At 45.8% G+C, this 27,315-nt stretch overlaps 1 protein-coding gene and 1 pseudogene across 4 annotated transcripts in view; one reads left to right on the top strand and one right to left on the bottom strand.

Moving 5' to 3' along the window:
- Nucleotides 1-7,955: 7,955 nt before the first annotated feature.
- LOC108176940 (cyclin-dependent kinases regulatory subunit 1 pseudogene) lies at nucleotides 7,956-10,705 on the top strand (annotated as a pseudogene).
- A 2,930-nt stretch (nucleotides 10,706-13,635) lies between these two features.
- Nucleotides 13,636-27,315, bottom strand: part of SMARCAL1 (SNF2 related chromatin remodeling annealing helicase 1) — a 63,212-nt gene continuing 49,532 nt past the window's right edge. For all 4 annotated transcript variants that reach the window (XM_008259123.4, XM_051848208.2, XM_008259124.4 and 1 more), the window contains exons 13-17: nucleotides 26,818-26,920; nucleotides 20,340-20,522; nucleotides 19,188-19,288; nucleotides 18,105-18,201; nucleotides 13,636-14,353 (exon numbers count right to left, since the gene is read on the bottom strand). In XM_008259123.4, coding sequence (XP_008257345.1) covers nucleotides 14,114-14,353; nucleotides 18,105-18,201; nucleotides 19,188-19,288; nucleotides 20,340-20,522; nucleotides 26,818-26,920 — 724 coding nt within the window. In that variant the 3' untranslated portion in view covers nucleotides 13,636-14,113. The remainder of the gene's footprint in view (nucleotides 14,354-18,104; nucleotides 18,202-19,187; nucleotides 19,289-20,339; nucleotides 20,523-26,817; nucleotides 26,921-27,315) is intronic.

Consider the following 27,315-nt stretch of genomic DNA (forward strand, 5'->3'; position numbering starts at 1 on the left):
TGTGCTCCTGGATGGGACCCTGGAAGAAAGACGCCAGGTGGAAACTCAGATCTAAATACACTGTGGACATCAGTACCTAACAATGTGACGATTCTGTCTCATCACTTCTTACACACACAGCATACTAACATAGGACGTTTATAAAAGGGGAGTTGTTTGAGAGGGTATACAGGAACCATACCACCTCATCTTTTTTGAAATCTAAAACTGCTCTTAAAAAAGTCTTTTTTAAAAAATATTTATGTATTTATTATTTGAAAGGCAGAGTGACAGAGACATAGAGGGAGAGACAGAGATCTCCCATCCACATGTTCATTCCCCAAATGGCTGCAATGGCCAGGGCTGGGCCAGGCTGAAGCCAGGAGCCTGGAACCCCATCCAGGTCTCTTTGAGGATAGCAGGGGCCCAAGCACTTGGGCCATTCTCCATTGCTTTCCCAGGCACCTTAGCAAGGAGCTGGATTGGAAGTGGAATAGCCAAGTCTTGAACCAGTGCCCATATGTGATGCTGGCTTCATTGCAGCAGCAGCGTAACCTGCTGTGCCACAATGCCAGTCCTGATAGTCTGTTTAAGACAACCACCTCCATCATCGCCATCACCACCACCACCCAAGGTTACAAGTGAACTCCAGGAAGGCGGGGCCTCCCTGCTGTCAATCTCTGCATTCTAGGGCCTAGCACAGAGTCTGGGACATCAATGGTGATGAGTTTGGAATTGTTATCTAGTGTTCTATAATGGTGACAAATGAGAGAGAGAGAATGTTTCACCTGTTGGTTCACTCCCCAGATGTCTGCAACAGCTATGGCTAGGCCAGGCTGAAGCCAGGAATTAAGAACTCTATCCAGGTCTCCCAGTGGGTAGCGGGAGGTCAAGCATTTAGGCCACACATTAGCAAGAAGCTGGATGGGAAATGGAGTAGCAGGGACTTGAATCAGCACTGACACAGGATGTGGCTTAACCTGCTGCCCCACAATGCCCATCCATACAAAGGGTTTTACTTGTCTGAATTTTTCTGCCTTACAAGGTCAGTCCACTTATGTCAGAACTATCATCTGGCCCAAACCAGAACCTGGGGCCTGGGGAGGTCAATGACTTTCCCAAAGTCTCACAGCGAGTAAGTGACTTCCAGGCTAGAGTTGTTTGGAGTTTTGTTTCTTTTCTTTGTTTAACTGTATTACCAGGGGCTGGTGCTGTGGCATAGGTTAAGCCTGCCATGTTGGCATCCCATATGGGCATTGGTTCAAGTCCTGGCTGCTCCACTTCTGATCCAGCTCCCTGCTAATGTGCCTGGGAAAGTAGTAGAAGATGGCCAAGCCCTTGGGCCCCTGCAGCCATGTAGGAGACCTGGAAAAAGCTCCTGGCTCCTGGCATCTCACTTTGGTCTGGCCCAGCCCTGGCCGTTGCAGCCAACTAGGGAGTAAAGTAGCGGAGGAGTTTCTCTCTCTGTCTCTGTGTGTGTGTGCACGTGTGTGTGTCTTTTTTCTCTCTCTGTATCTCTGCCTTTCCGATAAATAAATCTTAAAAACAATACTGCATGACCAGACTCCTATCCCCAAGTCTGGTTTTTCAGCCGCAAGTTGAGTAGAGAATATGGTGCACCAGGTAAGGTCCTGGGGGCTACAGCAAGTCTCAGGAAGCCCCCAGTGGGCCTTCCTCCATGATGATTGGTACTGCTAAGACGCTGCTACTGCTGCTGCCAGCCCATCTCAAAGCCTCTTGGTGCCTTTGCAATCCTGTCTAGTCTTCTTCTAGATCTGCTTTCCGCTTTCCTTAGAAATATGCCCATCTTTGTTCTCCTGAATATCTAGCTTAGGCACAGTGAACCTTCTACCGTCACAGTGACCACCACTGAGGCCCACAAAGGATGCAAGGTGTCCTTGAGTTTTCTCTGGTTCATCATTGGCTCTGAGCCCCTTTATGCCTCTTAGGATGGAAGGGAAGCAGGAGCCAAGGGAGCAAGTCCTTCCCTGGAGGGGAAATGCAGTGTGTGTGTGTGTCTGTGTGTCTGTGTGCACGCGCGCACGCATGTGAGAAAAAGAGAGAGAGAGAGAGAATCCACAGCAAAGCTCTCCAGAAAACTATACATTCAAATAGAAATGGATTCGTATTGGTGCTAACGGACTGGCAGGTGGCAGGAGTACCAAGAAGGAAGCTTGCTTAGTGGCATCACTGTTCCAGCCTGTGCCTTTTGGCCAGGCAGCTGGTCTTTGGGAAGAGGGTGAGTTCAGCCAGCCTCCTGCAGGGCAGCCCTGGCAGAGCTGAGGTGAGCTCTCCCGGCTGGCTCCGAAGTCCAATTCGGGTCATCATTGAGCAGATGCATTGCCTCCCTACATCATCCCCTGCACAGCCTCCCACGTCTCTGGCCTTCAGGGGCTCTGAGAGGGAGAGCATGCATGAGTAAGAATGCAGTAGAGTGGCTGAAAATGAGACACTCCATAATAGAGGAAATTGCTCATGTTCAGAGCAATTTTGTTAAAACTGAACAATTCTCTTTAAATAGCTAGCTTGAGGATGTACAAGGAGCACTCATGAAACCAGCTCCAAGTGACTGGAGAACTGCGCCTCTCACGAAGTCTTCATTTGTCTTACCTCTGGGCCAATAACTCTCCATCCCCATCACAGGACCATCAGAAGCGGAGGTTACTAGTTCCTAGCCCAGTGGTTCCATTTCCAATCCAGCTCTCCTCTAATGCAACTGGGAAGGCAGCCCAAGTGTTTGGGCCCCTGCCATCCACATGGAAGACCTGGATGGAGTTCCTGGCTCCTGGCTTCAGCCTGGCCAGCCCCAGCCATTGTGGCCATTTGGAGGAGTGAATCAACAGATGGAAGATCTCTCTCTCTCTCCCTCTTTCTGTAACTCTGCCTTTCAAATAAATAAAAAGAAATCTTAAAAAAGATAGAAATCTGGGGTGCAAGCCTTGTTCCCAGAGACCAAAGGGTTAGCCTCGAGTCCCAGCCTCCGTGCTGTTCCTCCACTGAACGTCACTGAACATCCTCCACTCTTCATGGAAGGGCCGGGTGAAACAGACAAGAATGAGCCCTGCAGAGCAGTGTCCAAAAGCCAGTGGGCCCAGGGCCACAGGCAAGAGCACTCAGCAAGAGGAGGTGAGGCCTGGAGGCTGCGAATCAGCATGTCTGAAATGGATCAGGCACCCAGCTAGGATTGTTGGAGTTGTTGTTAGACACTTGGTGGAGTGTTTACACAGGCAGTGCAGCCATCAGAGTGGGCAGCAGTCCCTCGGAACCCGTGAAGGGGTAAGGTGAGTGGTGTGAAACGCTGCCCAGACATGTGATGGGAAATGAGCCGTTTTGTGTATGAAGAATTTGCTACGCTGTTTGTTCAAAGAAATTCTATGTATGCTTACAAATATTTGCATAGGGACTAAGTTACAAATGGCTTCATTCCAAATTATCCATGTTAACTGTTACCTCCTGGAAGGAGGGTAGGGGTGCGAGAGAGGAGAACGAGGACTCTCATTTTCCCACTTTGCCCACTCACACATTCCTGGGTCAGTTAATTTTGTATCAATATCAATACTGAAAACAAGGCAGAACTGAGCTAGAGTGAAAGGGCAGTCTTTGCAACCAGTAGTGCTGAGATAACTCCATCTCCATATGGGAAAAACTGACCCCCACCTTCTCTCACCCCCGAATGACAATAAGCTCCAGGTGGATGGTGGAGCTACGTATTAGAGGCAAAACAGCAAGGCTTCTAGAAGGTATCATTTTCACGTCCTTGGCTCATGGCTACACTGGAATGTATTCTTTAATATTTTGTTAAGTTACAAATTGTTTATGATCTCTTTTGGATTTTATATTTCAGCTCCAAAAGGGAGGAAGCTAAAAAAAGAAAAAAGGAAGGTCCTGGGACTTAATAAAACCTGTGAAGGGGGGTTGTGGGGGGCAGCGTGGGCAGAGGATGTTGCAAAATCCGATAACTGCTGCTGTCACAGTACCCGAAAGACTGTGACTCACAGGCCCTGCGTGTTCTCTGCTATGATTAGGAATCCATTTCCTTCACTGAGACTCCACAGGAAAACACAAAACCCACACAAAACACAAGCCACTTTGGACTTCCAAGCCACCTGTTGGTGATCCTGAACTTGGTGGGACGTGACAGGATGGGGTAAACCTAAGATTGCACTTCTTCCTGTTCCCCAAGCAAAAACAAACAAACAAAAAACCCAATGGAATAAAGCATCAGAACGCATCAGGGTGCCAACAGAGAAGAAGGTACGGACAAGGCAGACCGAGGCGCTGGCGAGGAGGGGATGGCTCCCCGGCTCTATTTCTCGGCTCTTTCACTGATGGAGTAAAAGGTGCATCTGGAAGCCAAGCAGGAAAAGGCTGTGATGAACTCAAGTCCAAGCGGATCAGGGCCAGAGAGCCCTGGTGCCTCCCAGAGGCTTCCTGACAAGAGCCCTACAGGCAGAATCATCTGGGTCACTCGGGGAACACAAGACGCCACTTAGGGGTCCTGGTGAGGGCAGCAGGTACACGTGCTGTGGGCCAGAGGGGACTTTCAGTAACAGCCTTTACGGGACCCACAACTAGTGGCAGGGACGGGAGTGGGCTCAGATGGGCCCAGATTTTCTTCATTTCAATGGACACTTCTGGGCAACACAGTCCTGGGGGTCTGGATTGAGCTGCGAAATGAAGGAGCAGCCAGGGTGACAACTCTTTCATTGCTATGTAGGTTAAGTCCCAGTGTTTTTTTTACTGAATCCTGTAGACATGGTGAGGTAGGTAGCTCTTAAAAAAGAATTTCTGAAGGGGGCCGGTGCTGTGGTGCAGTAGGCTAAGTCTCTGCCTGCAGTGCCAACATTCCATATGGGCACCGGTTCGAGTCCCAGCTGCTCCACTTCCCATCCAGCACTCTGCTATGGCCTGGAAAAGCAGTGGAGGATGGCCCAGGTTGTTGGGCCCCCGCACCCACATGAAGACCTGGAAGAAGCTCCTGGCTCCTGGCTTCAGATTGGCACAGCTCAGGCCATTGCGGCCAATTGGGGTGAACCAGCAAATGGAAGACCTCTCTCTCTCTCTGCTTCTCCTCTATCTGTGTAACTCTGCCTTTCAAATAAATAAATAAATCTTTAAAAAAGAAAAAATAATTTCTGAAGTACAATTGAAGTGAGCCTTATTCAGGCCACAGGGTATTGTCATACCCTGTCATACATTTGCTATGGAGGGCCACAGGCACATCCTGAAAGGGAGGGGGAGTTTTTCTCCAGAACAGCTAGAATGAGGTTCAAGTGCAGCATGCAGAGGAAGTCTCAACAGCCCCCGTTTCCTGAGACCACAGAGGAATGGGGGTTGCAGATATGAGCATCACACTGTAAGAAAGCTGGCAAAGCCCTCCCAGTGGCAGCCACGCTGCCCCAACCCTGCAGTGTGGCAGGCCTGAGCTGACCACAGCAGGAATTCCTCCATCGAAATGCTGTGTGACTTGAAGCACACCTGGCTCTGCACATCTCCGATGTCACCCGCACATTTCCCTGGGACTTTCAAATCCCCACCTGTTGTGTCCTGAACCACAACCCTGGAGTAAGGAGAAACTATTAATAGAATTAGGAAGTGAGAGCCTGAGAGATTTAAAGAACTTGACCCCAGTCGAGGGGAGCCCATGGAAAAACTGCAGCAAAAGTTCTCCAAGACAATTGAGCGTGCAGCAGGCAGGGAGACGTGGCTCGGGGCGTGCACATGTTGTGGGTGAGGGTTCGCTACTCTCCGACCATGTGACATAAACACCCAGAGCAGAGGCTGTGGTTGGGCACAGAGGCAGATGGGGAAGAAACAGTCCTCTCTGAAATGTTCTCAGGATTAGACTGGGATCCAAAAACCTTTTTGCTTCCTGGGCCTTAACTCATCCCAAAGATTTTTCCCTTCCTGAATGGAGTGACTGCATTAGCTAGATGGGTGTGTCTCTCAGTCTGACAATCCCCTCAAACCCCACAAGTCCTTATTGAACGCTTTAAGATAAAATATATATATTTTATATATACTTATTTGAAAGGCAGAGCAACAGAGAGAGAGGGAAAGATAGATCTTCCATCTGTTGATTCACTCTCAACAGCCAGGGCCGGGACACGACAAGTCAGGAGCCAGGAGTTTCATTGAGGTCTCCCATGTGGGTGGCAAGCCCGAAGTCCTTGGGCCATCTTCCACTGCCTTCCCAGGAACATTAACAGAGAGCTGGATTGAAAGCAGAGCTGGGGCCGGTGCCACGGCTCAGTAGGCTAATCCTCCGCCTTGCAGCACCGGCACACCGGGTTCTAGTCCCGATTGGGGCACCAGATTCTATCCCGGTTGCCCCTCTTCCAGGCCAGCTCTCTGCTGTGGCCAGGGAGTGCAGTGGAGGATGGCCCAAGTGCTTGGGCCCTGCACCCCATGGGAGACCAGGAGAAGCACCTGGCTCCTGCCTTCGGATAGGTGCGGTGCGCTGGCCATGGCAGCTATTGGAGGGTGAACCAATGGCAAAGGAAGACCTTTCTCTCTGTCTCTCTCTCTTACTGTCCACTCTGCCTGTCAAAAAAAAAAAAAAAAAAAAAAAAAAAAAAGGAGAGCTGGCAGTGCCAGCATCTCATATGGGAGCCAGTTAGAGTTCCAGCTGCTCCACTTCTAGTCCAGCTTCTTGCTGGTGCATCTGGGAAAGCAGCAGAAGATGGCCCAAGTCCTTGGGCCCCTGCACTCACATGAGATACCTAGAAAAAGCTCCTGGCTCCTGGCTTTGGCCTGGCCCAGCCCTGGCCATCACAGCCATTTGAGGGAATGAACCAGAGATGGAGGCTCTCTCTCTCTCTCTCCTTCTCTGTCTGTATTTCTACCTTTCAAAAAAATAAACCTTAAACAACTAAAAAAGGCAGAGCAGGGACTCGAAACAGTACCCCAATATGTTCCAAGCAGTGGCTGAACCCACTGTGCCACATGTTGGCCTCCTTATCAAACCTTGGATTTCATTTTGCAACCAGCCTACCCTTCTTTCCTTCTTCTCTCTTACCTCTGTGAATACCGCCCCTGCCCCCAGGTCAATCCATCTGCAAATCTCCCAGCTCTCCCTTTAAAACATCTCAAACCTGCAGTGCCAGGATCCCATGTGGGTGCCGGTTCGAGACCTGGCTGCTCCACTTCCGATCCAGCTCTCTGCTATGGCCTGGGAAAGCACCTGCATGGAAAGACCTGGAGGAAGCTCCTGGCTCCTGGCTTCAGATTGGTGCAGCTCCGGCCATTGCGGCCAATTGGGAGTGAACCAGCGGATGGAAGACCTCTCTCTATGTCTCTTTCTCTTTCTGCCTTTCCTTCTCTCTGTGTGTAACTCTGACTTTCAAACTAAATAAATAAATTTTAAAAAAAGTGAAAACATCAAAGCAAATAATCAATAATAAGCATTTTTTTTTTTAAAAAGACACAACAGAGAAAAGAGAAAGAGAACTACAGACCAATTTCCCTGATGGACATAGATGCAAAAATTCTCAAGAAAATTCTGGCCAATAGAATTTAACAACACATCAGAAAGATCATCCACCCAGACCAAGTGGATTTATCCCTGGTATGCAGGGATGGTTCAAGTTCGCAAATCAATCAATGTGATATACCACATAAACAAACTGCAGAAGAAAAACCATATGATTATCTCAATAGAGGCAGAGAAAGCATTTGATAAAACATAACTCTCTTTCATGATGAAAACTCTAAGCAAATTGGGTATAGAAGGAACATTCCTCAACACAATCCAGGCAATTTATGGCAAAACCATGGCCAGCTGAATTCAGTCCTACTGAATGGGGAAAAGGTAGAAGCATTCTCACTGAGATCTGGAACCAGAAAGACGCCCACTCTCACCACTGCTATTCCATACAGTCCCAGAAATTTTAGCCAGAGCCATTAGGCAGGACAAAGAAATCAAAGGATACAAATTGGGAAACAGTTAAGTCAAACCATCCCTATTTGCAGACGACATGGTTCTATCTATAAGAGATCCAAAAGACTCCACCAAGAGACTATTGGAACTCATAGAAGAGTTTGGTAACATAGCAGGATATAAAATCAATACATAAAAAATCAACAGCCTTTGTATACACAGACAATGCCATGGTTGAGAAAGAACTTCTAAGAGCAAAATCCCATTCACAAAAGGGACAAAAAAATCAAATACCTTGGAATAAATTTAACCAAAGATGTCAAAGATCTCTATGATGAAAACTACAAAAGATTAAAGAAATAGAAGATACAAAAATATATAAAAATCTTCCATGTTCATGGATTATAAGAATCAATATCATCAAAATGTCCATTGTTCCAAAAGCAATTTACAAATTCAATGCAATACCAATCAAAATACCAAAAACATTCTTCTCAGATACAGAAAAAATGATGCTGAAATTTATATGGAAACACAGAAGACCCTGAATGGCTAAAGCAATCTTATACAACAAAAACAAAGCCGGAAGCATCATAATACCAGATTTCAAGACATACTACAAGGCAGTTATAATCAAAACAGCCTGGTACCGGTACAAAAACAGATGGATAAACCAATAGAACAGAATAGAAACACCAGAAATCAATCCAAGCATCTACAATCAACTTATATTTGACTAAGGAGCTAAAACCAATCCCTGGAGCAAGGACAGTCTATTCAACAAATGGTGCTGGGAAAACTGGATTTACACATGCAGAAGTATGAAGCAGGACCCCTACCTTACACCTAACACAAAAATCAATTCAAAATGGATTAAAGATCTAAATCTACAACCTGATACCATCAAATTATTAGAGAACATTGGGAAAATTAGAGACATTGGCACAGGCAAAGAGTCCTTGGAAAAGACCCCAGACACACAGGCAGTCAAAGCCAAAATTAACAAATGGGATTATATCCAATTGAGAAGCTTCTTTACTACAATAGAAACACTCAGGAAAGTGAAGAGGCAATCAACAGAATGGGAGAAATTATTTGCAAATTATGCAACTGATAAAGGATTAATAATCAGAATATATAAAGAGATCAAGAAACTCCACAAAAACAAAACAAACAGCCCACTAAAAGATGGGCCAAGGACTTAACCAGACATTTTTCAAAACAGGAAAGCCAAATGGCCAACAGACACATGAAAAAATGTTCAGGATCACTAGCCATCAGCGAAATGCAAATCAAAATCACAATGAGGTTTCACCTCACCCCAGTTAGAGTGGCTTTCACACAGAAATCATCAACAAATGCTGGCAAGGATATGGGGAAAAAGGTACCTTAATCCACTGTTGGTGGGAACATAAACTGGTAAAACTACTATGGAAGACAGTATGGAGATACCTCAGAAATCTGAATATAGACCTATGATATGACCCAGCCATCCCACTCCTGGGAATTTACCCAAGGGAAATGAAATAAGCAAGTAAAACAGTTATCTGCACCCCCATGTTTATTGCAGCTCAATTCACAATAGCTAAGACATGGAATCAACCTAAATGTCAACTGAAGACTGGATAAAGAAACTATGGGATATGTACTCTATAGAATACTACACAGTGGTAAAAAAAAAAATGAAATCTGGTCATTTGCAACAAAATGGATGGATCTGGAAAACATCAACCCCAAATCCCATTAAGCTGGGTGTTAAAATGCCATCTTAAGTGTTAAAGTGATCATATTAAATGTTAAAGTGATCATATAAATAGGGTTAAGTGTTAAAGGGATCATATAAATAAAATCAAGTGTCTGGAAATAATAATAGAATTAAAAGGGAGAGAATGTTCCTACATGGGAAGCAGTCCACACAGCCAACTCATAGAATGACAATTGCTTTATAGCACTCTGACCTCAGAATCAATCCTTAAGGCATTCTGGTCTGGCTGAAAAGCCCATGAGAGTATTTCAGGCACGGAAAGCCAAGACACTGTGGCAAAAAATGTACTACATGAAGGATGTGACTGAGACCCCAGCAGAAAGAAACTGCCATCAAAGAAGGACATACTTTTCTATGAAAGGAGGAGAGAACTTCCATAACAGAGACTGTGGATTCAAAAGGTTTCCACAGTCTTGGCAGCTCATGTCAACAGCCTCGGGTGATCTCTGACTTCATACATAAGAGTGTTGTTAAATTAACAACAGGAATCACTGTGCAATTACTTCCCATGCAAGACCTCTGTCCTCAAGTTATATTATGAGAATTAACTGTAAAACTTGTTCTCAGTGTGTGTGCAAATTTTTGAAATCTTTGCTTAGTATAGAGTTGGTCTTCTGTGTATAGTTAATTGAAAATGAATCTTGCGAGTTGTTTGGAGGTTGGCAGCGTGGGGCTGACGGCCCGCAGGCAGAGCGATCACGTCGCACAAACAGATTTACTATTCAGACAAGTATGACGACGAGGAGTTCGAGTACCGGCATGTTATGTTGCCCAAGGACATAGCCAAGCTGGTCCCTAAAACCCATCTGATGTCTGAATCTGAATGGAGGAACCTTGGCGTTCAGCAGAGTCAGGGATGGGTCCATTATATGATCCACGAACCAGAACCCCACATTCTGCTGTTCTGGCGGCTACTACCGAAGAAACCAAAGAAATGAAGCTGGCGAGCCACTTCCAGCCTCGAGCTCCACACAGCTGTTCTTCCTTTCTGACATCTTTCTGATAACATTATGTTGCCTCCCTTCCTTCTTCTCACTCTGATATTTCAAGGATGTTCAATACACTGTTCACATATGCTGGTACCTGCTACTTTGCTTCATGAGTAAAGCCAACACCACCACAGCCCAGCCAGCGAGTGCTCTGCAGGCCACGGCCTCCCCTGAATGTGACCCCAGAAGCCACGGTGTGTTCTGTAGCCCGCAGAGCATCTGAGAGTAAGACCAGGGTTATCACAGGGGTCGTGTGACCTTGCTGTTCTGTTTTTTTCCCGCCGAGTATTGTATGGATGGTGACTTCTGATTTTATGTTTCAATGTATTGGAAACTCTCCATTTTATTCAAGAAATCTATTCCATGTTTAAAGCCTTGATTAAAGAGGAAGTTTTTATCAATCTAAAAAAAAAAAAAAGAAAATGAACCTTGGCCGGCACTGTGGCTCAACAGGCTAATCCTCCGCCTAGCCTCTGCCTGTCAAAAAAAAAAAAAAAAAAAAAAAAAGAATCTTAACGGAGAATGGAACTTGGAATGGGGGAGGGAGGAAGAAGTGGGGTGGGAGGATGGTTATGTTAGGAAGAATCACTATATACCTAAAGTTGTACTTATGAAATTTGTACTCCTTAAATAAAATATTTCTTTGGGAAAAATAAATAAATAAAAAGAAAAAAAGAAATGGACAAAAAAAGACTTAGTACCAATGCCATCTCACTAGTCCAGGTGATCAATTTCAGTTCACAATTGATCATAATGAAAGGACTAAGAGTCAAAGGGAGCACATAAACAAGTCTAGTACCTGCTAATACTAACCGATAGAATAAATAAAGGGGAGAGTGATCCAACCTGGGAAGCGAGATACTCAGCAGACTCATAGAATGGCGGATGTCCTAAACAGCACTCTGGCCTCAGAATCAGCCCTAAAGGCATTCTGATCTGGCTGAAAAGCCCATGAGAGTATTTCAGGCATGGAAAGCCAAGACACTCTGGCAAAAAAAAAAAAAAAAAAAAAAAAAAAACCTAAATGAAAGATCTCTGTGAGTGAGATCCCAGTGGAAAGAACAGGGTCTTCAAAGAAGGAGATACTTTTCTCTGAAGGGAGGAGAGAACCTCCACTTTGACTATGACCTTGTCTAAACAAGATAAGAGTCGGAGAACTCAAGGGGCTTCCATAGCCTTGGAAACTCATGACTGGTGCATAGGGAGATTACTGATGCCATAAACAGGAGTGTCAATTTGTAAAGTCAACAACAGGAGTCACTATGCACTTACTCCTCATGTAGGATCTCTGTCCTTAATGTGCTGTACATTGAGACTTAATGCTATAACGAGTACTCAAACAGTATATTTCACTTTGTGTTTCTGTGGGGGTGCAAACTGTTGAAATCTTTACTTAATGTATACTAAACTGATCTTCTGTAAAAAAAAAAAAAAAAAAAAAAAGAAGAAATTATCAATTCCCAACTTGACTCTCACTGGGATTAAACATGACAATAGGTCAAAAAAAAAAAAAAAGACTTAGTAGGAAAAAAGACAATTTCTCATTAATATTTAAAAAGTATTGCTTACATGTTGAGATATATAAACAGGAAGGGACTTCAGAAAGCTCATGGGAAAACAGAATTAAAGGATAATGCAGGGCCGGTGCTGTGGTGTAGCAGGTAAAGCTGCTGCCAGCAACACCAGCATCCCATATGGGCGCCAGTTCGAGTCTCAGCTACTCCACTTCCAATCTGGCTCCCTGCTAATGTGCCTGGAAAAGCAGCAGAGGATGGTCCAAGTGCTTGGGCCCCTGCATCCACATGGGAGATGTCTGGAAGTTCCTGGCTCCTGGCCTCAGCTTGGCCCAGTCCTGACTGTTGTAGTCATTTGGGAATGAATCAGTGGATGGAGGCTCTCTGTCAATCCCTCTCTCTCTCTGTGACTCTCATTTTCAAATAAATAAGTAAATTTTTTTAAAAACTAAAAAAAAACAAAAAGACAAAAAACACAAGTGCAGTGTGCTCCATCTGGCTGTGAAGATGGCAAGAAGCAGCCCCTGGCAGCCCAAGAAGCAGGCAGAGGAGGTGGAGTTGAGGAGGCTTTCAGTAGCAGAACCGCACGAGCTGAAAGCAAAGGCTGTGGGAAGGCCCCAGGGCCACGGGTGGAATCCAGCAATGTGATACCCAGTAAGCTACTGTGTGTGTCTGAGTCAAGGGTGACCCTTGAGTGCATGCCTGTCTACACATCTGGTGTCCCTGCCGTGACATCTTGTCACTGACTCCCAGGATGAAGTGTTGTCTTGGAGCCTGTTGTACTGCAAAGAATACATTTGCAGGAAAAAAATGTGAAATTTCCATGAAGTTCTCCTATATTAAATATATCAAGTTAAATAAAATATATTATGAATTTTATCTTAATCTTTCAAATGTCATATAAGGTAAGTTAAAATTGTGGCTGACATAGTGCAGTGGGTAAAGCTACCCCCTGTGATGCCAGCATCCCATATGGGCACCAGTGCAAGTCCTGGCTTTCCCACTTCCAATCCAGCTCTCTGCTGATGGGCCTGAGAAAGCAGACCGAGTAGCTGGCTTTCTGCTCCCTGTTGGGGTGGAATTCTGAGCTCCTGATGGGCCTGAGAAAGCAGACTGAGTACCTGGGTCTCTGCTCCCTCACGGGGTGGAATTCTGAGCTCCTGATGGGCCTGAGAAAGCAGGCCGAGTACCTGGGTCTCTGCTCCCTCGTGGGGTGGAATTCTGAGCTCCTGGTTTCTACAGCCCCAGCCCCAGCCAGTGCGGCCATTTGGGGAGTGAATCAGCAGATGTCCCTCTTTCTCTCTGAAACTGCCTTTCAAAGAAACAAATCAATCTTAAAAAAGAAGAAGAAAAATCACACTCACAGAGGAGGCTATTGCTCTAAACCAACATTTAGGAACTGGGCAGTGGCAAAGATTCAGCCTGCTGTCTCTGTCTGAACAGCAGGAAGCTAGAATGGTATCACATCCTTGAATGGTTAGAAAAAATCAAACCAGTCAGTCAGAGAAATTCAAATTTTAACGTCCATAAGTAGACTTTTATTGGAAAGAGGCTGTAAAACTATTGCCTTTCCCACTGAGTAAACACCAGAAAGGCATGTATTTTTTCATTTTTGCTCATCAAAATTATTGCCAGTACCTAGAATGGTGTCAAGCATACAACAGGTGCTCTATAAATATTTGTTGTCACTAAATTGAAAAAAAAAAATCTAGATTTCAAGGGATGTGTAGGAAGCACTTCATTATTTTAAAAACATGAATTATCATGCTACAACCCACTGCCTGCATGTCAAAGCTTAAAAGCCAAGGTGAACTAAGACCCAAAGCAAGCCTGCATCCAACCATGGGGGACTGGAAATGTTGGAGCTACTGCAGGCTTACCAACAGACATAGCCACTGCTGCAGACAAGAGGAGCATAGGCTTTCAAAACAAAATACCTTATCTTATTTTAATGAACTCCATGATTTTTAATTTTTTTTGGTCCCTTTTACAGAGGAGAAGTAAAGCTGTCCCAGTTATCAAAAAATTCAAATCTCCTTTTCTTTGGTGGACTGCCTGTCAATGTGTCTTCACCCAGGGTGTCTCCTAAGTCCTGGGAACCACTTCCAGATATTCCTGAAGCACTTCCGGGGTCAAAAGACTCTGCTGCCTCCAGGAGTTCTGTGTCACTGCCGTCTTCCTCAAAGGACTTCTGGAACAGGTCATAGATCTTCTGCTGCTTTGGGTCCTGCATCAGAGGAAGAAAAGAAAAGATAAAAGGAAGAAGCCAGGCTGCAAGAGGACCTCCTCTGTGGCTGGCGAGCAGCATAGAAGTGAGAGACTACACACCCTTTGTCATCAGGAGCTGGGTGATGGTAGGGGTGGAGACCATCTCATTAAACGATTTGTCACTGATGTGACCTTACTGTGTCTGATACTTTCTCCGCTCACTGAATTACCATGGAGAAAAAGAAATGGCTGTAAGAGCAACAAAGCAGCTGCTCTCACTCTATAATTCACATTGGAAATGTTTCCTCCCTTCTAACTTTCCAAACCAGAACTTCAGTACTGAAATAGCTCAACATCTACTTCTTCCAAAGCCTTTCTCTTCCAAATGGTTAATTAAGCTGTAACCTGACTCCCAAATCAGTGTGGTTAGCCATGATTTATACATAATTACAAGTCAATAAAATGGGCTTAACATATTAACACTCAAACTATTTAAAAGTAGACACCTATGCCTGTTTCTGATGATCTTAAAGCTACAAATTATGAAAATGCCTACCAACTGCATCTACCTGTTGTTAACAGTTTGGTGTTAAAATCACACCGACTGCAACACATGGGTTTACTGTCACTCCTCTGTGGATCTCTCCTAGGTATCTACTTCCCACTCCTATCGTCTTTCTATCCAGAGGTGCATTTCTTTCTTTCTTTCTTTCTTTCTTCCTTCCTTCCTTCCTTCCTTCCTTCCGCAGAGTGGACAGTGAGAGAGAGAGAGAGAGAAAGGTCTTCCTTTGCCATTGGTTCACCCTCCAATGGCTGCCATGGCTGGCGCGCTGCGGCCAGCGCGCTGCGGCCAGCGCACTGCGCTGATCCGATGGCAGGAGCCAGGTGCTTCTCCTGGTCTCCCATGGGGTGCAGGGCCCAAGCACTTGGGCCATCCTCCACTGCACTCCCGGGCCATAGCAGAGAACTGGCCTGGAAGAGGGGCAACTGGGACAGAATCCGGTGCCCGACCGGGACTAGAACCCGGTGTGCCGGAGCTGCAAGGCGGAGGATTAGCCTAGTGAGCTGCGGCGCCAGCCCTCCAGAGGTGCATTTTCAACATCCCTACTGACACAGTTCCATAAAACTAAACTCGCTTAAAATCAAAACCATCTCTCTCATCTTACTCTTACACCCAAGAACAGCTTCTCTTCCCAACAGGTCTGTTGCTGAGAGGCTACCAACACCCCTACAGTCTCCCTGCACCTCTACCAGGTGCTTCTCCCACCAGTTCCCACCCCTTTACATCAAGGTACCCTCTTGACTTGGGCCACATCACTTGGTACCTACAAGAACTTGCAATAATGCAACCACAGCTCCTGCCTCAATCTTCTTCTCATTTCTTTCTTTCCTTTTTATTTTATTTGTATGTATCTCATAAATATGCCACTAGGAACATAGTAATTCTTCCCACCATACCTACCCTCCCTTCTCCTCCCTCCCTGTCTCCTCCCTCTTCTGTTTAGTCTAAGAAAAAGAAACAGAAAGAGAGGAAAAAAAGAAAAAGAATGAAATATAAGAACTAAGAGAACCACTCTTCAACAGTCTAGACCAGGGCTGTTCTATGTTTTTACTTCTCAAGGGTGATTGCCCTCCCCCACCTTCTTTCCTCACCCTTCTTTCTTTAAGAAACTTAATTGTCTTGAAAGAACCCAAGGATGGTACATCAGCCCACAGCTCTCTGCTAGACTGACCCTCCACCACCAAGGCTATCCTCCAACAAGAGGATAGCCTGTGGGCTCTCCTGTGTCTGCCTCATCAAACCTTGAGCTGGTTCCCTAAGTGGCTATGCTTTCCTCCCTATTCCCTAACAAAATCCCTCCGCATTGGTGAATTCAAGTGCCTTGGGCGCTGATCACAGGAGCAAACTATTGAAGATTTCCAGGTTATTCAATTAACCTATGCCCCATACCGCCCAGCCTTTTGGTGTGGGGTACGACACTAACATTAAGGTTGGTCCCCATGCCAACTACATGTCCCCTCCAGGACACCCTGATCAGCTTCTTTTGGGACAAGAGCAATGCCAACTAGATGTCGTCCTGCAAGGCAGCTTATTCCGAGCAGGAGCCCCTGCTAGCGTGCGTTTGATTAAGATACTGTGGCGCATGCATAATTAACTGGAAGCCAGTTCCACGATGAGATTAAGATTTCATTTCCCCTCTCGGAAGGATGGCTATCTCAGCGAGACAGAACCTTTTTTGCTTTTGTCTCCTGTACAGGAGGCGACATTTTCTTTTTTTAGTTGTTGAAAGTTTCAGGCTTAGCTTAATAAAAAAAATTGAAAATTAACACCTATAATAAATATTAATAAATCTCATTTCTATTATCTTGCATTCATAGTTTGGGCATAAATTCTTAACTAATTCAGAGTAACTGGGGGGAAAAACCAAGATGAATACAGGAGTTCAAATGAGAATCTTTCAAAAATAAGGCTTTCCCTTCAAAGAGCATGGTAGGTACTTCAAAAGTTTATGGAAGATGAAATTAAAGATTAAATGTATTTTGATGCAAAAGCATTTTTGAAATCCTGCACACACCTGTAGATTACCTAGGCTCTCTCAACAAACCTACCACTCAATTGAATTAGTGAGTTCTTCCAGAAGCTTAAAATTGGCTTATTGTTTATGCAGAGAAGGATAACTTAATAGTCTACGTTGAAAAATATGATCTGAGTCTTACCTGTCCCCAATAACTATATTAAGAAGAAAGGATTTATTTGTCAGGTAAACATAAATGAATAACCAAATCCTCAGATTTGGCGTCACCAACAAGGTTTTGTGGCTTTAACTCAACGACTAACGCTCAGCAGTTCCACCGTGAAAAGGAGGCAGCTGTTTGCTGCTGGAGCTACTGAGCTTGCAGCCTCCTCCAAACTCCTCCGTCAGAGACAAGAGGGTGAGCACCCAGGCGTTTGTGTGTGTGTGTGTGTGTGTGTGGGGAGGGCAGTAGCTCCCAGGTTTTCACCTGCCTTGTCAACCACACAGCAGGTGAAGACAAGTGCTGGGGAGTCTTTGTGCCTTTGGGTTCCATTGAAAGGCTGGTGAAAGGTCACAGTTGGTATAGGGGGCCCGGGGCTGCCCTCTCCAGAGGCGAACAAGCCTCCCAGCATCTATGACCAGGGCCCCTGCTCAGGGAAGGATGTTCTCTGCTTCTTCCACTGCTTTATAACGAGGGGCTGATGCCACAGGGGGAATACTGGGCTGGGCTGGGCTGGGCTGGGAACATCTGTGATTCTGTGCAAGTCTTACTGCTCTCCCACGGCTCAGTTTACCCTCGAGAAAATGGGAATATAATGAAACGACAGAGAGGGAAATTCTGTCCTATGAAAGCAATCCCGACTTTATAGACTCTCCATTCTGTGCTGGGGTCGTGTTCCTGCCGCAGCCCAGCTGGGTGTGTTGCTATGGATTTTTTGCCACAATTCAGCAGCTGCCATGGGGAGTTTTCCTTCAGTTTCTAATGGCCTGATGAAGCAGTAGCGTTTGCAAGCCTGGGTGCTATGAGACTCTATGGGGGAACATTACAAGCAGCAGGAGTTACTGCCCACATTTCCCTATAAAGGGATGCACACACAGACAGAATGGAGAGGGATTGCAGGCCTGTCGTTTGCAGCTCTGGGGTTGGGGCAGGGTCCCGGCGGTGACTCACACCTGCCCACTCAGGACCCAAGGGCACAAAACACAGCTTACTGCCTCCCCTGCCCCAGTGACCGAGAGCCGCGCTGGCGTTACCTTGTAGAGGTAATCAGTGGCTTCTGTCATTTCTGAGAAATTGGTCTCAGAAAGCCCGGCTTGCCCCAGAACTTTAATCTTCTCTTGGATCAGGGGCCTGTCGGAGAGAAACGAACTGCAGTGAATACAACCTGCACAGAACCAGCGTGCTGATTAAAATGAGGCCACCCTCTGGGTTCCAATGGGGCTGCCATGTGTTTATGGTTTCACATCTTTGCATCTGCCGAGACACACACACCCATTCTGAGATATCTTACCTCCCCATTGTAAACCGCCTCCAATTTAGGGCTCATAATATCAGGTTCAAAATTCATCCTAACAGAAGATGTGCAGGAAATAAATGCTGCCTCCTTATGAGAAAATTTTGAACCTGGTGATGTCATTTGCTGCCCAGCTAACAAATCCACTAAAACAGGAAACAAGGGTGGCCCACACACGCTGTAAAGGTAGGGCTCTTTGGTTCTAAGGCTAGAAACAGAGACAGCGGCGGAAACTAATGAGACATTCAAGAAACTTACTGTTAGGCAGGGGGAAACAGGATTGGGAAAGAGCACTTTGGGAATTTTTGCTAACGTAATAGGCACAAATCCCCAGGGTTCAAGACTATCCCGGCTCTGCTAATGAAGCACTGCATGGTCCAGGGTGAGCTGCTTTCTCCCTATGGTCCAGCAGCAGTACTATGATGTGTGGCCTTATCCAACCAACTCCTATCACAGAAGGGGAGAAGGAGGCAGTCCCTGGCCCAACAAGTGTCTTCATGGCTGGGAACAGAGTGATTTGCAAACTAAATTCTATTCATATTTCACCATAATTAATTCTTCTCCCTGTCTCAGACCAGTAGGAAAGAAGGCACATCCCCTTATTCCTGCAAGCTTTCCTTCCACACCCTGTAAGCCACTGGGAACATTGGCGAAAGAAACCAAACGTGGGATGATGCAGGCCGGAGGGCATCACTAATGGGTCTTCTAGGCAGATCCCCGGAGGTCTTAACAAAAGCAGAAGTGCTTGGAGTGTAAAGGAAACACATGGTCTGTGTCCAGCCTTGCTCAACTCCAAGTTCCAGGCCACACAGCCAGGCCATACCAGAGGTAGTCATCAGCAGTGCCTTTCGCCACGAGGTAGTGAATTCCCACGGAGTTGGTCTGTCCAATGCGGTGCACCCGGTCCTCAGCCTGGATCAGCACCTGAGTGTCCCAGGGATCAGAAGACAGCTGGGTAAGTTCCAGCCCACCACAGCAGGAAGCTGCATGCCCCAGGGCCCAGCACAGCTCCTCCTCCTCTGAGCAGCCCTGTGTCTCTAGGACCTGCAAATGACCTGAGGTCTTAATGAGAGAGAGCCAAATGAAACTCTAGTGAGGGAACTGGAATCTGAAGCTGGGTATCTGTGGATGGGCACCCAGCACCTTGATGCATGCTGTGAATGGAGAATGCCTCAGGCTCCGCCTTCAGGCTGTGTGGGTTGGGGCAGATGGCTGAGACCTGGCACTTGTCCACCTGTGTTCTCTGTGAAATACAGTCACCTTCAAAACAAATCAAATCGTCCATCATAACAAGGGGCTAGGGCGGCAAGCCTTGTGATAAACAACTAAAATCAAGGGCACTGTTTCAATTATAAAAAGCCTGCAACCTTGAAGTCATTGAAACAATCTCTGATGTGTGGCCAAACAAAGCCACACGATGTCAGAGCATCAGGGTGGAAGTAACTCTCTTTGGAGCTCAGGAGAACATTTTCTAATATCAACAAGTGTCTTCTATCTGCTGTCACAGCCCTCAGTTGATCAGACAGGTTCAGTGAGCACAAGGACGATGTTCAAGGGATACCATGTGCTGTCGGAGGCCCCTGGGCTGACGCAGCTCAGGGGAATGGAGCATCAGAGCCTCACAGGCCCCTCAGGTGACCGCTGTGCAGCCCTGACTCACCACCTAGCTCCCTGGGCCCCAACCTTCTCCAATGAGAGAAGACTAGGATTCCTTCCAGCCTTCTAAACCTTCAACTTTCCCACTGATAGAAGGAATCAGTAATCCTACAGGTTTCAGTGAAGACCTAAAACCAGTCAACAGATGTGCAAGTGTTTAAGAGCAGTGCAATCTGATAGGTCAAGGTATCAACACGTTTATGAGGCTGACAGAAACGGAGAAGAAAATGCAACACCACTGGGGAAAGCTCGTAGAAACTACGTCTCCCCTCACCCCTTCCCTCGGGGGAGTTCAGTTCAAGTCTACTGGGTTCCTTACCCCTGGGTTCCAAAACAGCTCTGCGAACACCACCAGGTCAGCCGAGGAGAAGGTGAGGCCCATGTTGGCGGCCGTGATGGACAGCACTGCCACAGTGTGCCTCTCCGACAGCTGGAACTGCTGGCACAGGGCGTCTCGGTCTGCGGAGGACGTGGAGCCATCGATGCGGATGTGCTGCACGTGCTGCGAGAACAGGAGGGAATGGAGGTGAGCCGCAGTAGCGTCCAGGGCCTGCTGAGCAGGCTGCACCTGGTCATGGCCTCAAGGACACAGCCAAGAGGCCCACTGCTCACAGAGCTCTCCCCAACCCCCCACCCCCCACTGAAATGTATCCTTAGATAACTGTATATTCACATGCTAGATTAAGAAATAACACAGTGGGGCTGGAGTCCCAAATGAGCTCCAGTTCAAGTTCAAATCCTGGCTGCTTCACTTCCAATCCAGCTCCTTGCTAATGAGCCTGCTAAGGTGGTAGAGGATGGCCCCTGCCACTCATGTGGCAGACCCAGATCGAGTTCCAGGCTCCTGGCTTTGGCCTGACTCAGCCTCACCCACTGCAGCCATGTGGGGAGTAAACCAGCAGGTGGAAGACCTCTTTCTCTCCATCTTTCCCTTTCTCTCTGTAACTCTGCTTCTCAAATAAATAAAATATTTTTAAAAATATAGAGATTCCTTACATACGGTGCCTAGTTTCCCCTGATGCTAATGCTTTGTAAAGCTATGCTGCATCACAGCTGGGATACTGACTTTGACCCAATCCAGGGATCCATTCAGATGTCCATGTCACTTGTCCACGTGTGTGTTCCACATAATTCTATTGCCCATGTCAGTATTCATGTAATCACCTCTACGGTCAAGATACTGAACAGTCCAACACTGCAAGGGATCGTCCTGCGGTCCTTTTAGAATCAGTCTCATCTCCCTTCCCTTCCCCACTCCTAACTCCTGCTAGCCACTAATCTCTCCCGCACTTCTTTTTTTCAAAATCTTTTTAAAAGATTCATTCATTCATTTATTTACTTGAAATTCAGAGCTACACACAGAGAGAAAGAGACGTAGAGAGAGAGAGAGAGAGAGAGAGGTCTTCCATCTGCTGGTTCACTGCCCAGATGGCTGCAATGGCCAGAGCTGTGCTGATCCGAAGCCAGGAGCCAAGAGCTTCCTCTGGGTCTCCCACATGGGTGTAGGGGTCCAAGGACTTGGGCCATCTTCTACTGCTTTCCCAGGCCATAGCAGAGAGCTGGATCGGACGTGGAGCAGCTGGGCCAAGAACTGGCACCCATATGGGATGCCAGCACTGCAGGAAGCGGTTTTACCCGCTAGGGCACAGCACCAGCCCCTCTCCCACATTTCTAAAGTGTTTCAAGAACATTAGCTATGTAACGTTCTGGGGTTTTCTGCACCACTGTCTGGAGGTTCCCCCCAGGTGCTGCCCGTATCAGTAGTTCATTCCCTTCTACTGCTGAGTAGTATCCCACGGTCTGTATGTACCCTGGTTTCACTTCTTCTCTGAAGGACAACTGGGTTGATCCAAGTGTGGGCTACTACAAACCGCAATTGGAAGCAGGTGTCTGGTGCAGTGATTGCAACACCCACATCCCACATCAAAAGGCCTGGTTAGAGTCCTGCTTCCACCTCCGATTCTAGCTCCTTGGTAATCTTGTACACTCTGGGAGGCAGCATGTGATGGCTCAGATACTTGGGTTCCTGTCACCCATGCAGGAGAGACCCAGCTTGAGCGCTAAGCTTTTGGCTTTGGCCTGGCAAAGCCCCAGCCATTGTAGGCACTGCAGGGAGTAAATCAGCAGATGGGCGCTTTCTCTCTCCCCGTGTCTCCCAAATAAGTAAAAATTTTTAAAAAAGCTGCTGTGGGGGCCGGTGCTGTGGCATAGCAGGTAAAGCCACCGCCTGCAGTGCCAGCATCCTATATGGGAGCTGGTTTAAGTCCCGGCTATTCCACTTCCCAACCAACTCTCTGCTATGGCCTGGGAAAGCAGCAGAGGAAGGCCCAAGTCCTTGGGCCCCTGCATCCACTTGGGAGACCTAGAGGAAGCCCCTGGCTCCTGGCTTCAGATTGCCACAGCTCTGGCCTTTGTAGCCATCTGGAGAGTGAACCGGTGAATGGAAGACCTTTCTCTTTCTCTCTCTCTCTGCCTCTGTCTCTGTAACTCTGCCTTTCAAATAAAATAAATACATCTTTAAAAAAAAAAAAAAAGCTGCTGTGAACATCTGTGCGCAGGTTTCTGTATGGACAGAAGCCTTCATGTTTCTGAGGTAAATGCCTAGGAGACAACTGCTGGGTTAAATGGCGACTGCATGTTTGGTTGAGCTATTTGTCTTTCAAGAGGCATTAATGAGAGATCTCCAAAATGTTTATGAAAATGTGTACAATGAAAAAACTATACATGCCTTAAAATTTTTTTGCATCAAAGTTATCTTACCTTTTCATTCCATTTTCTATGAACTTTTAAAAAACATCTTCATATTTATTTCTTCTACTGATATACAGTATAAGGAAAATAAAAATATTACTAATCTTACCAACCCTTTTTTTCCTGCTACTCTTCTTAATGTGTATATCTTTTAAATACAGAAATTTATATCTTGTTTTTCCTCAACAGGCATCATTGTAAATAAGCTAAGTATGATTTAATTATTTTTTATTCATTTGAAAGGCAGAGAGACAAAGACAGACAGACATAGAGAGATCTTCCATCTGCTGGCTTATTCCCCAAATTCCTGCAACAGTGGGCCAGGCCAAAGTCAAGAGCTTGGAACTCATTCTGGGTCTCCCACATGGGTGGCAGGAACCCAAGTACTGAGGCCATCACCTGATACCTCTCAGGAATGCATTAGCAGGAAGCTGGAGTCAGAAGTGGTGCCAGGACTCAAATCCAGGCACTCCAATATGTGATATAGGAATCCCAAGCAGCATCTTGGTGACTGAACTATATACCTGCCCTTAGAATATGCTTTTTAATGTCTATATTTCATTATGCATCATAACAAAACAACCTTGCTGCCATTTCTGCAGATATAGCGGGCTTCTAATTTCCCCTAAAAAGGAGGGCCTAGCAGTAGGATAATACTTAGTACAACGTGGAGGAAACTCAAAATTTGTTAAGTGATAGAAACCAAATAAAAAAAAAAAAGAATATGCCTGAGGGCTGGGCATTTGGTGCAGTGCCAAGCCAGTCCTCGGGATGCCCACTTCCCATATCTGCATCCTTGGGTTTGAGTCCTGACTCTGCTTCTGATTCCATTTTCCTGCTAATGTGCACCCTGGGTGGCAGAAGTGATGGCTCAAGTACTTGGACCCTCCCACCCACATGGGAGACCTGGATTGAGTTCCTGGCTCCTAGTTTCAGCCTGGCCCAGCTCTGGCTATTGTGGACATTTGGAGACCAAACCAGAAGATGGAAAATCTCTCTTTCTTTAGCTCTCAAATAAGTAAAAACAAACAAAACATGTTCCCCAAAAAAGTATACATTGAATGATTCTGCATTTATACAAAACTCTAAAAAATGCAAACAACGCCACAGTGACAAAGAGTAGATTGGCAGTTGTCTAGGGATGGGAGAGTAGAAGTGGCAGGAGGGATGATGACAGTGGCCCAAGGAAGCTTTTTTGGCGTGGGGGGTGACAGGTATGTTCACTATCCGGCCCCTATCAGATGGTACACAGAATGTACAATTTACTGCATGGCAGCTGTATTTCAACAAAGCTGCTAAATCTAAACATAGCTTTTGAAAATTGGGTTTGCCAACATTTGATTATTTCCTTAGACTAGAATTACTAAATAGCAAAGTACTGTGGCAAAGGGATAAACTGAGCTTAGGGCTGCTGATAGCACTGCCAAACTGTTTTCCAATAAATAATGCACAATCATGCCCCTCTCAGTGCACAGGTAGTAGCAGTGAGCACCACACATTGTTAAAACCTTGGCTGAATGGATGGAGTAAAAGAAAAATCTAGTTTATTTTCCACTTATTTGGTTATTGGTAGAACTGAATCTTCTAAATGGCTATTGATGAACTATTTATTCAACTTTGTCCACTAGTGTCACTTTTGCATGTAACTGCCATTAGTGCTTGGTCATATCAGATGCTAACAGTCTCTCAAACATATTTCCTTATGTTATTTTTTTTGTTTTTGAAATGCTCTTATTTTATGCTTAAAAAAAACTTGATTTTTCCAATTATAAAAATAATATACTCAATGTAAAAATACAGAAAGACCAAAGAACATAATGAAGACTACTTACAAATAATCATCATTAATGTTTTGGTATATATTACTCAGGCTTTTTATCTGCACATGGCAACAAAAAATCATTGTACATACAGCTTTTTAACAGTTTATCATGGATATTTCCCTATATCCCTACACATCAACCATATAACAAGAAGTGCAATTTTAGAGCTTCTTCAGATTCATCTTTGTTTTTGTTTTTCAGAGATAGCCAGTCAGCCAGCCAGAAATCTCACACCTGCTAGTGGTTCACTCCCCAAATGCCCTCAACAGCCAGGACAGGGCCAGGTGCTGGAAACTCAATCTGAGTCTCCCATGAGGGAGACAAGGACCAAAATACTCGAGCCATCATCTGCTGCCTCTCAGAGTACATAATAGGAGGGACCTGGGATTGCAAGTGGAGCCAGGGCTCAAACCCAGGCACTCCAGATTGGATGCAGACATCCCAAGCAGTGGCTTAACCTGCTGCACCACAACATCTACCCCAGTTCAATTATCTTTTAATTCCATTTTCTCAGAAACTTTTTGAAGTGCTCTTGTACATATACAAAAATATTCACAGAACAGCAAGCACTGCAAATAAAATTCAATATCCATTATCAAGAGAACAGATAAACTACAGTGGAGTCATCCTGTGAGACTTCATTCAGCATTCACAGTGAATAAACTACATGCATAACACTATATGGAGAAATCTCAAAATAATGTTGGGCAAAACAGTAAACTGCTGGATATTTATACTAATGTAGGCTACCACTTGTGTAAATTTACCACAATACACACAAAGGGATACTGTATATTGTCTAAGGATACACCCTTGAGTAAAGTATTACAACACAGAGGAGAAGGGCTCACGACAGCTTCAGGACAATGGTGCCATCTCTGGGAAGGCAGGAGATAGAATGGAATTAAAATACTGTGGAGGCTTAAGTGCTTGATTACTTAAAAAATAAACCTTGAAATAAATACATTAATTAAATCTGGGAAAATGACACATAGGTCTTTATTGTATATTTCTCTGTAATCTTCTGTATGTTTAATATTGTATAGGAGAGGGGCCAGTGCTGTGGTGTAGTAGGTTAAGCCTCTACCTGTGGTGCCAGCATCTCATATGGGCACCAGTTCAAGTCCCGGATGCTCCACTTCTGACCCAGCTCCCTGCCAATGCGCCTGTGAAAGCAGTGGAAGATGGGACAAGTCCTTGGGCTCCTGAATCCAATGTGGGAGATCCAGAGGAAGCTTCTGGCTCCTGGCTTCAGATTGGCACAGCTCCAGCTGTTGCAGCCATTTGGGGAGTGGATCAATAAATGGAAGACCTCCCTCTCTCTCTCTCTCTCTGTCTGTAATTCTGCCTCAAATCTTTAAAATCTTTAAAAAAAAAATACATTGCTATGGCATAAGCATTTTAAAAAAATATTGTATAGGAGAGAGTGTTCAGACTAAGAGTTAAGATGCGTGTGTTCCACATCAGAACGCCTGGCTTCAAAACCTGCTTCCAGCTCCTGAGTCCAACTTCCTGCTAACACTGCCTGTGGGAAGCAGCAGGGCTGGCTCAGGTTACTGGATTCCTACATTCACATGGGAGACCTAGTCTGAGTCCCCTGGCTCCAGGCCCAGCCCAACCCTAGAAGGCAGTGGAGCAAACCAGTGAATGAGAGCTCTCTGTCTCTCAGCCTCTCAAATAAATTAATAAATATTTAAAATAAATAACTACCACATAAATGTACCTGATGAAGGAAGACAAGAAAAATTTAAAAGACAGTGGAATTAGCATGTGTTTAGTCCTAACGGACATGCTCAGAAATCCTTCTGGATCTATTTTGCTCAATTTCTTGAGTGCTGTAACGTTCTGTACTGAGGTCTGCACGCTGCCGTGGTGATTACAAAGGCACTCTGATAGTAGCGAGGCACAAAGGAGGAAAGAGGAGGATGTTCAACAGACTCTTGCCTCCGTCTCCTCTGCCTGTTCTGTAATTATGTGTGCAGGGTGATGGAGGAGCCAGTGGGAGAGGCTCCCGAAGCAGACTCCTGGGATAGCTGCCCGAGCACAAAGAAACTTGGCAGGACACAGCTGGGGTACATTTTGACCCCCTCACTGTGGAGCTACAAGCCAGAATTCTTTAGACGGTCACGGCCAACATTTCTGGAAGCCTTGCTTCTGTCTGCCTGAGCCTGCTCACAACCTGACACATGCTCAGGACCCATCAGCACCTCGTGCTGAGCTTACCTTTCTCTCCAGCTCTTTGGTAATTGCATCCAGAACCACCTTATGGTGTGCAAACACCAGAAACTTCTCTCTTCCACTTTCCAGAAGGTCCAGGATGTACTCACTACATTTGACAATGAAACAAAACAGATTAAACATAGACTCCGCAGTTGAAGTTGATCCTGAAGAGCAACCACATCTGTGACAGACACCTCCAGGGTGCCTGCCCGCCCTCCTCTGGGAGCTGGCCCCTCCCCTTACCCCTGACACTAGGTCATATGGAACAGAAGAAGAAAACTAGGAGCTGTGGGGATGGCATCTTCTGCTGTGTGCTTTCCAGGCACAAGGACACAGAAGTGTCCTTGTTGTTTTCTGTGTCTCTGACATGTCTCAGAAACACTCTGCTTATCTGGGATCATAGAAGATCGTTGACAGTTTCCCCTTTGGTTGCTATCATCATTAGATTGTGCTTTCAATGCAAACTGAAGTGTTTATGTTGGTCTGAAAATACCCAGATAA

The sequence above is a fragment of the Oryctolagus cuniculus genome, chromosome 3, assembly GCF_964237555.1.
Source record: "Oryctolagus cuniculus chromosome 3, mOryCun1.1, whole genome shotgun sequence".
Lineage (NCBI taxonomy): Eukaryota > Metazoa > Chordata > Mammalia > Lagomorpha > Leporidae > Oryctolagus > Oryctolagus cuniculus.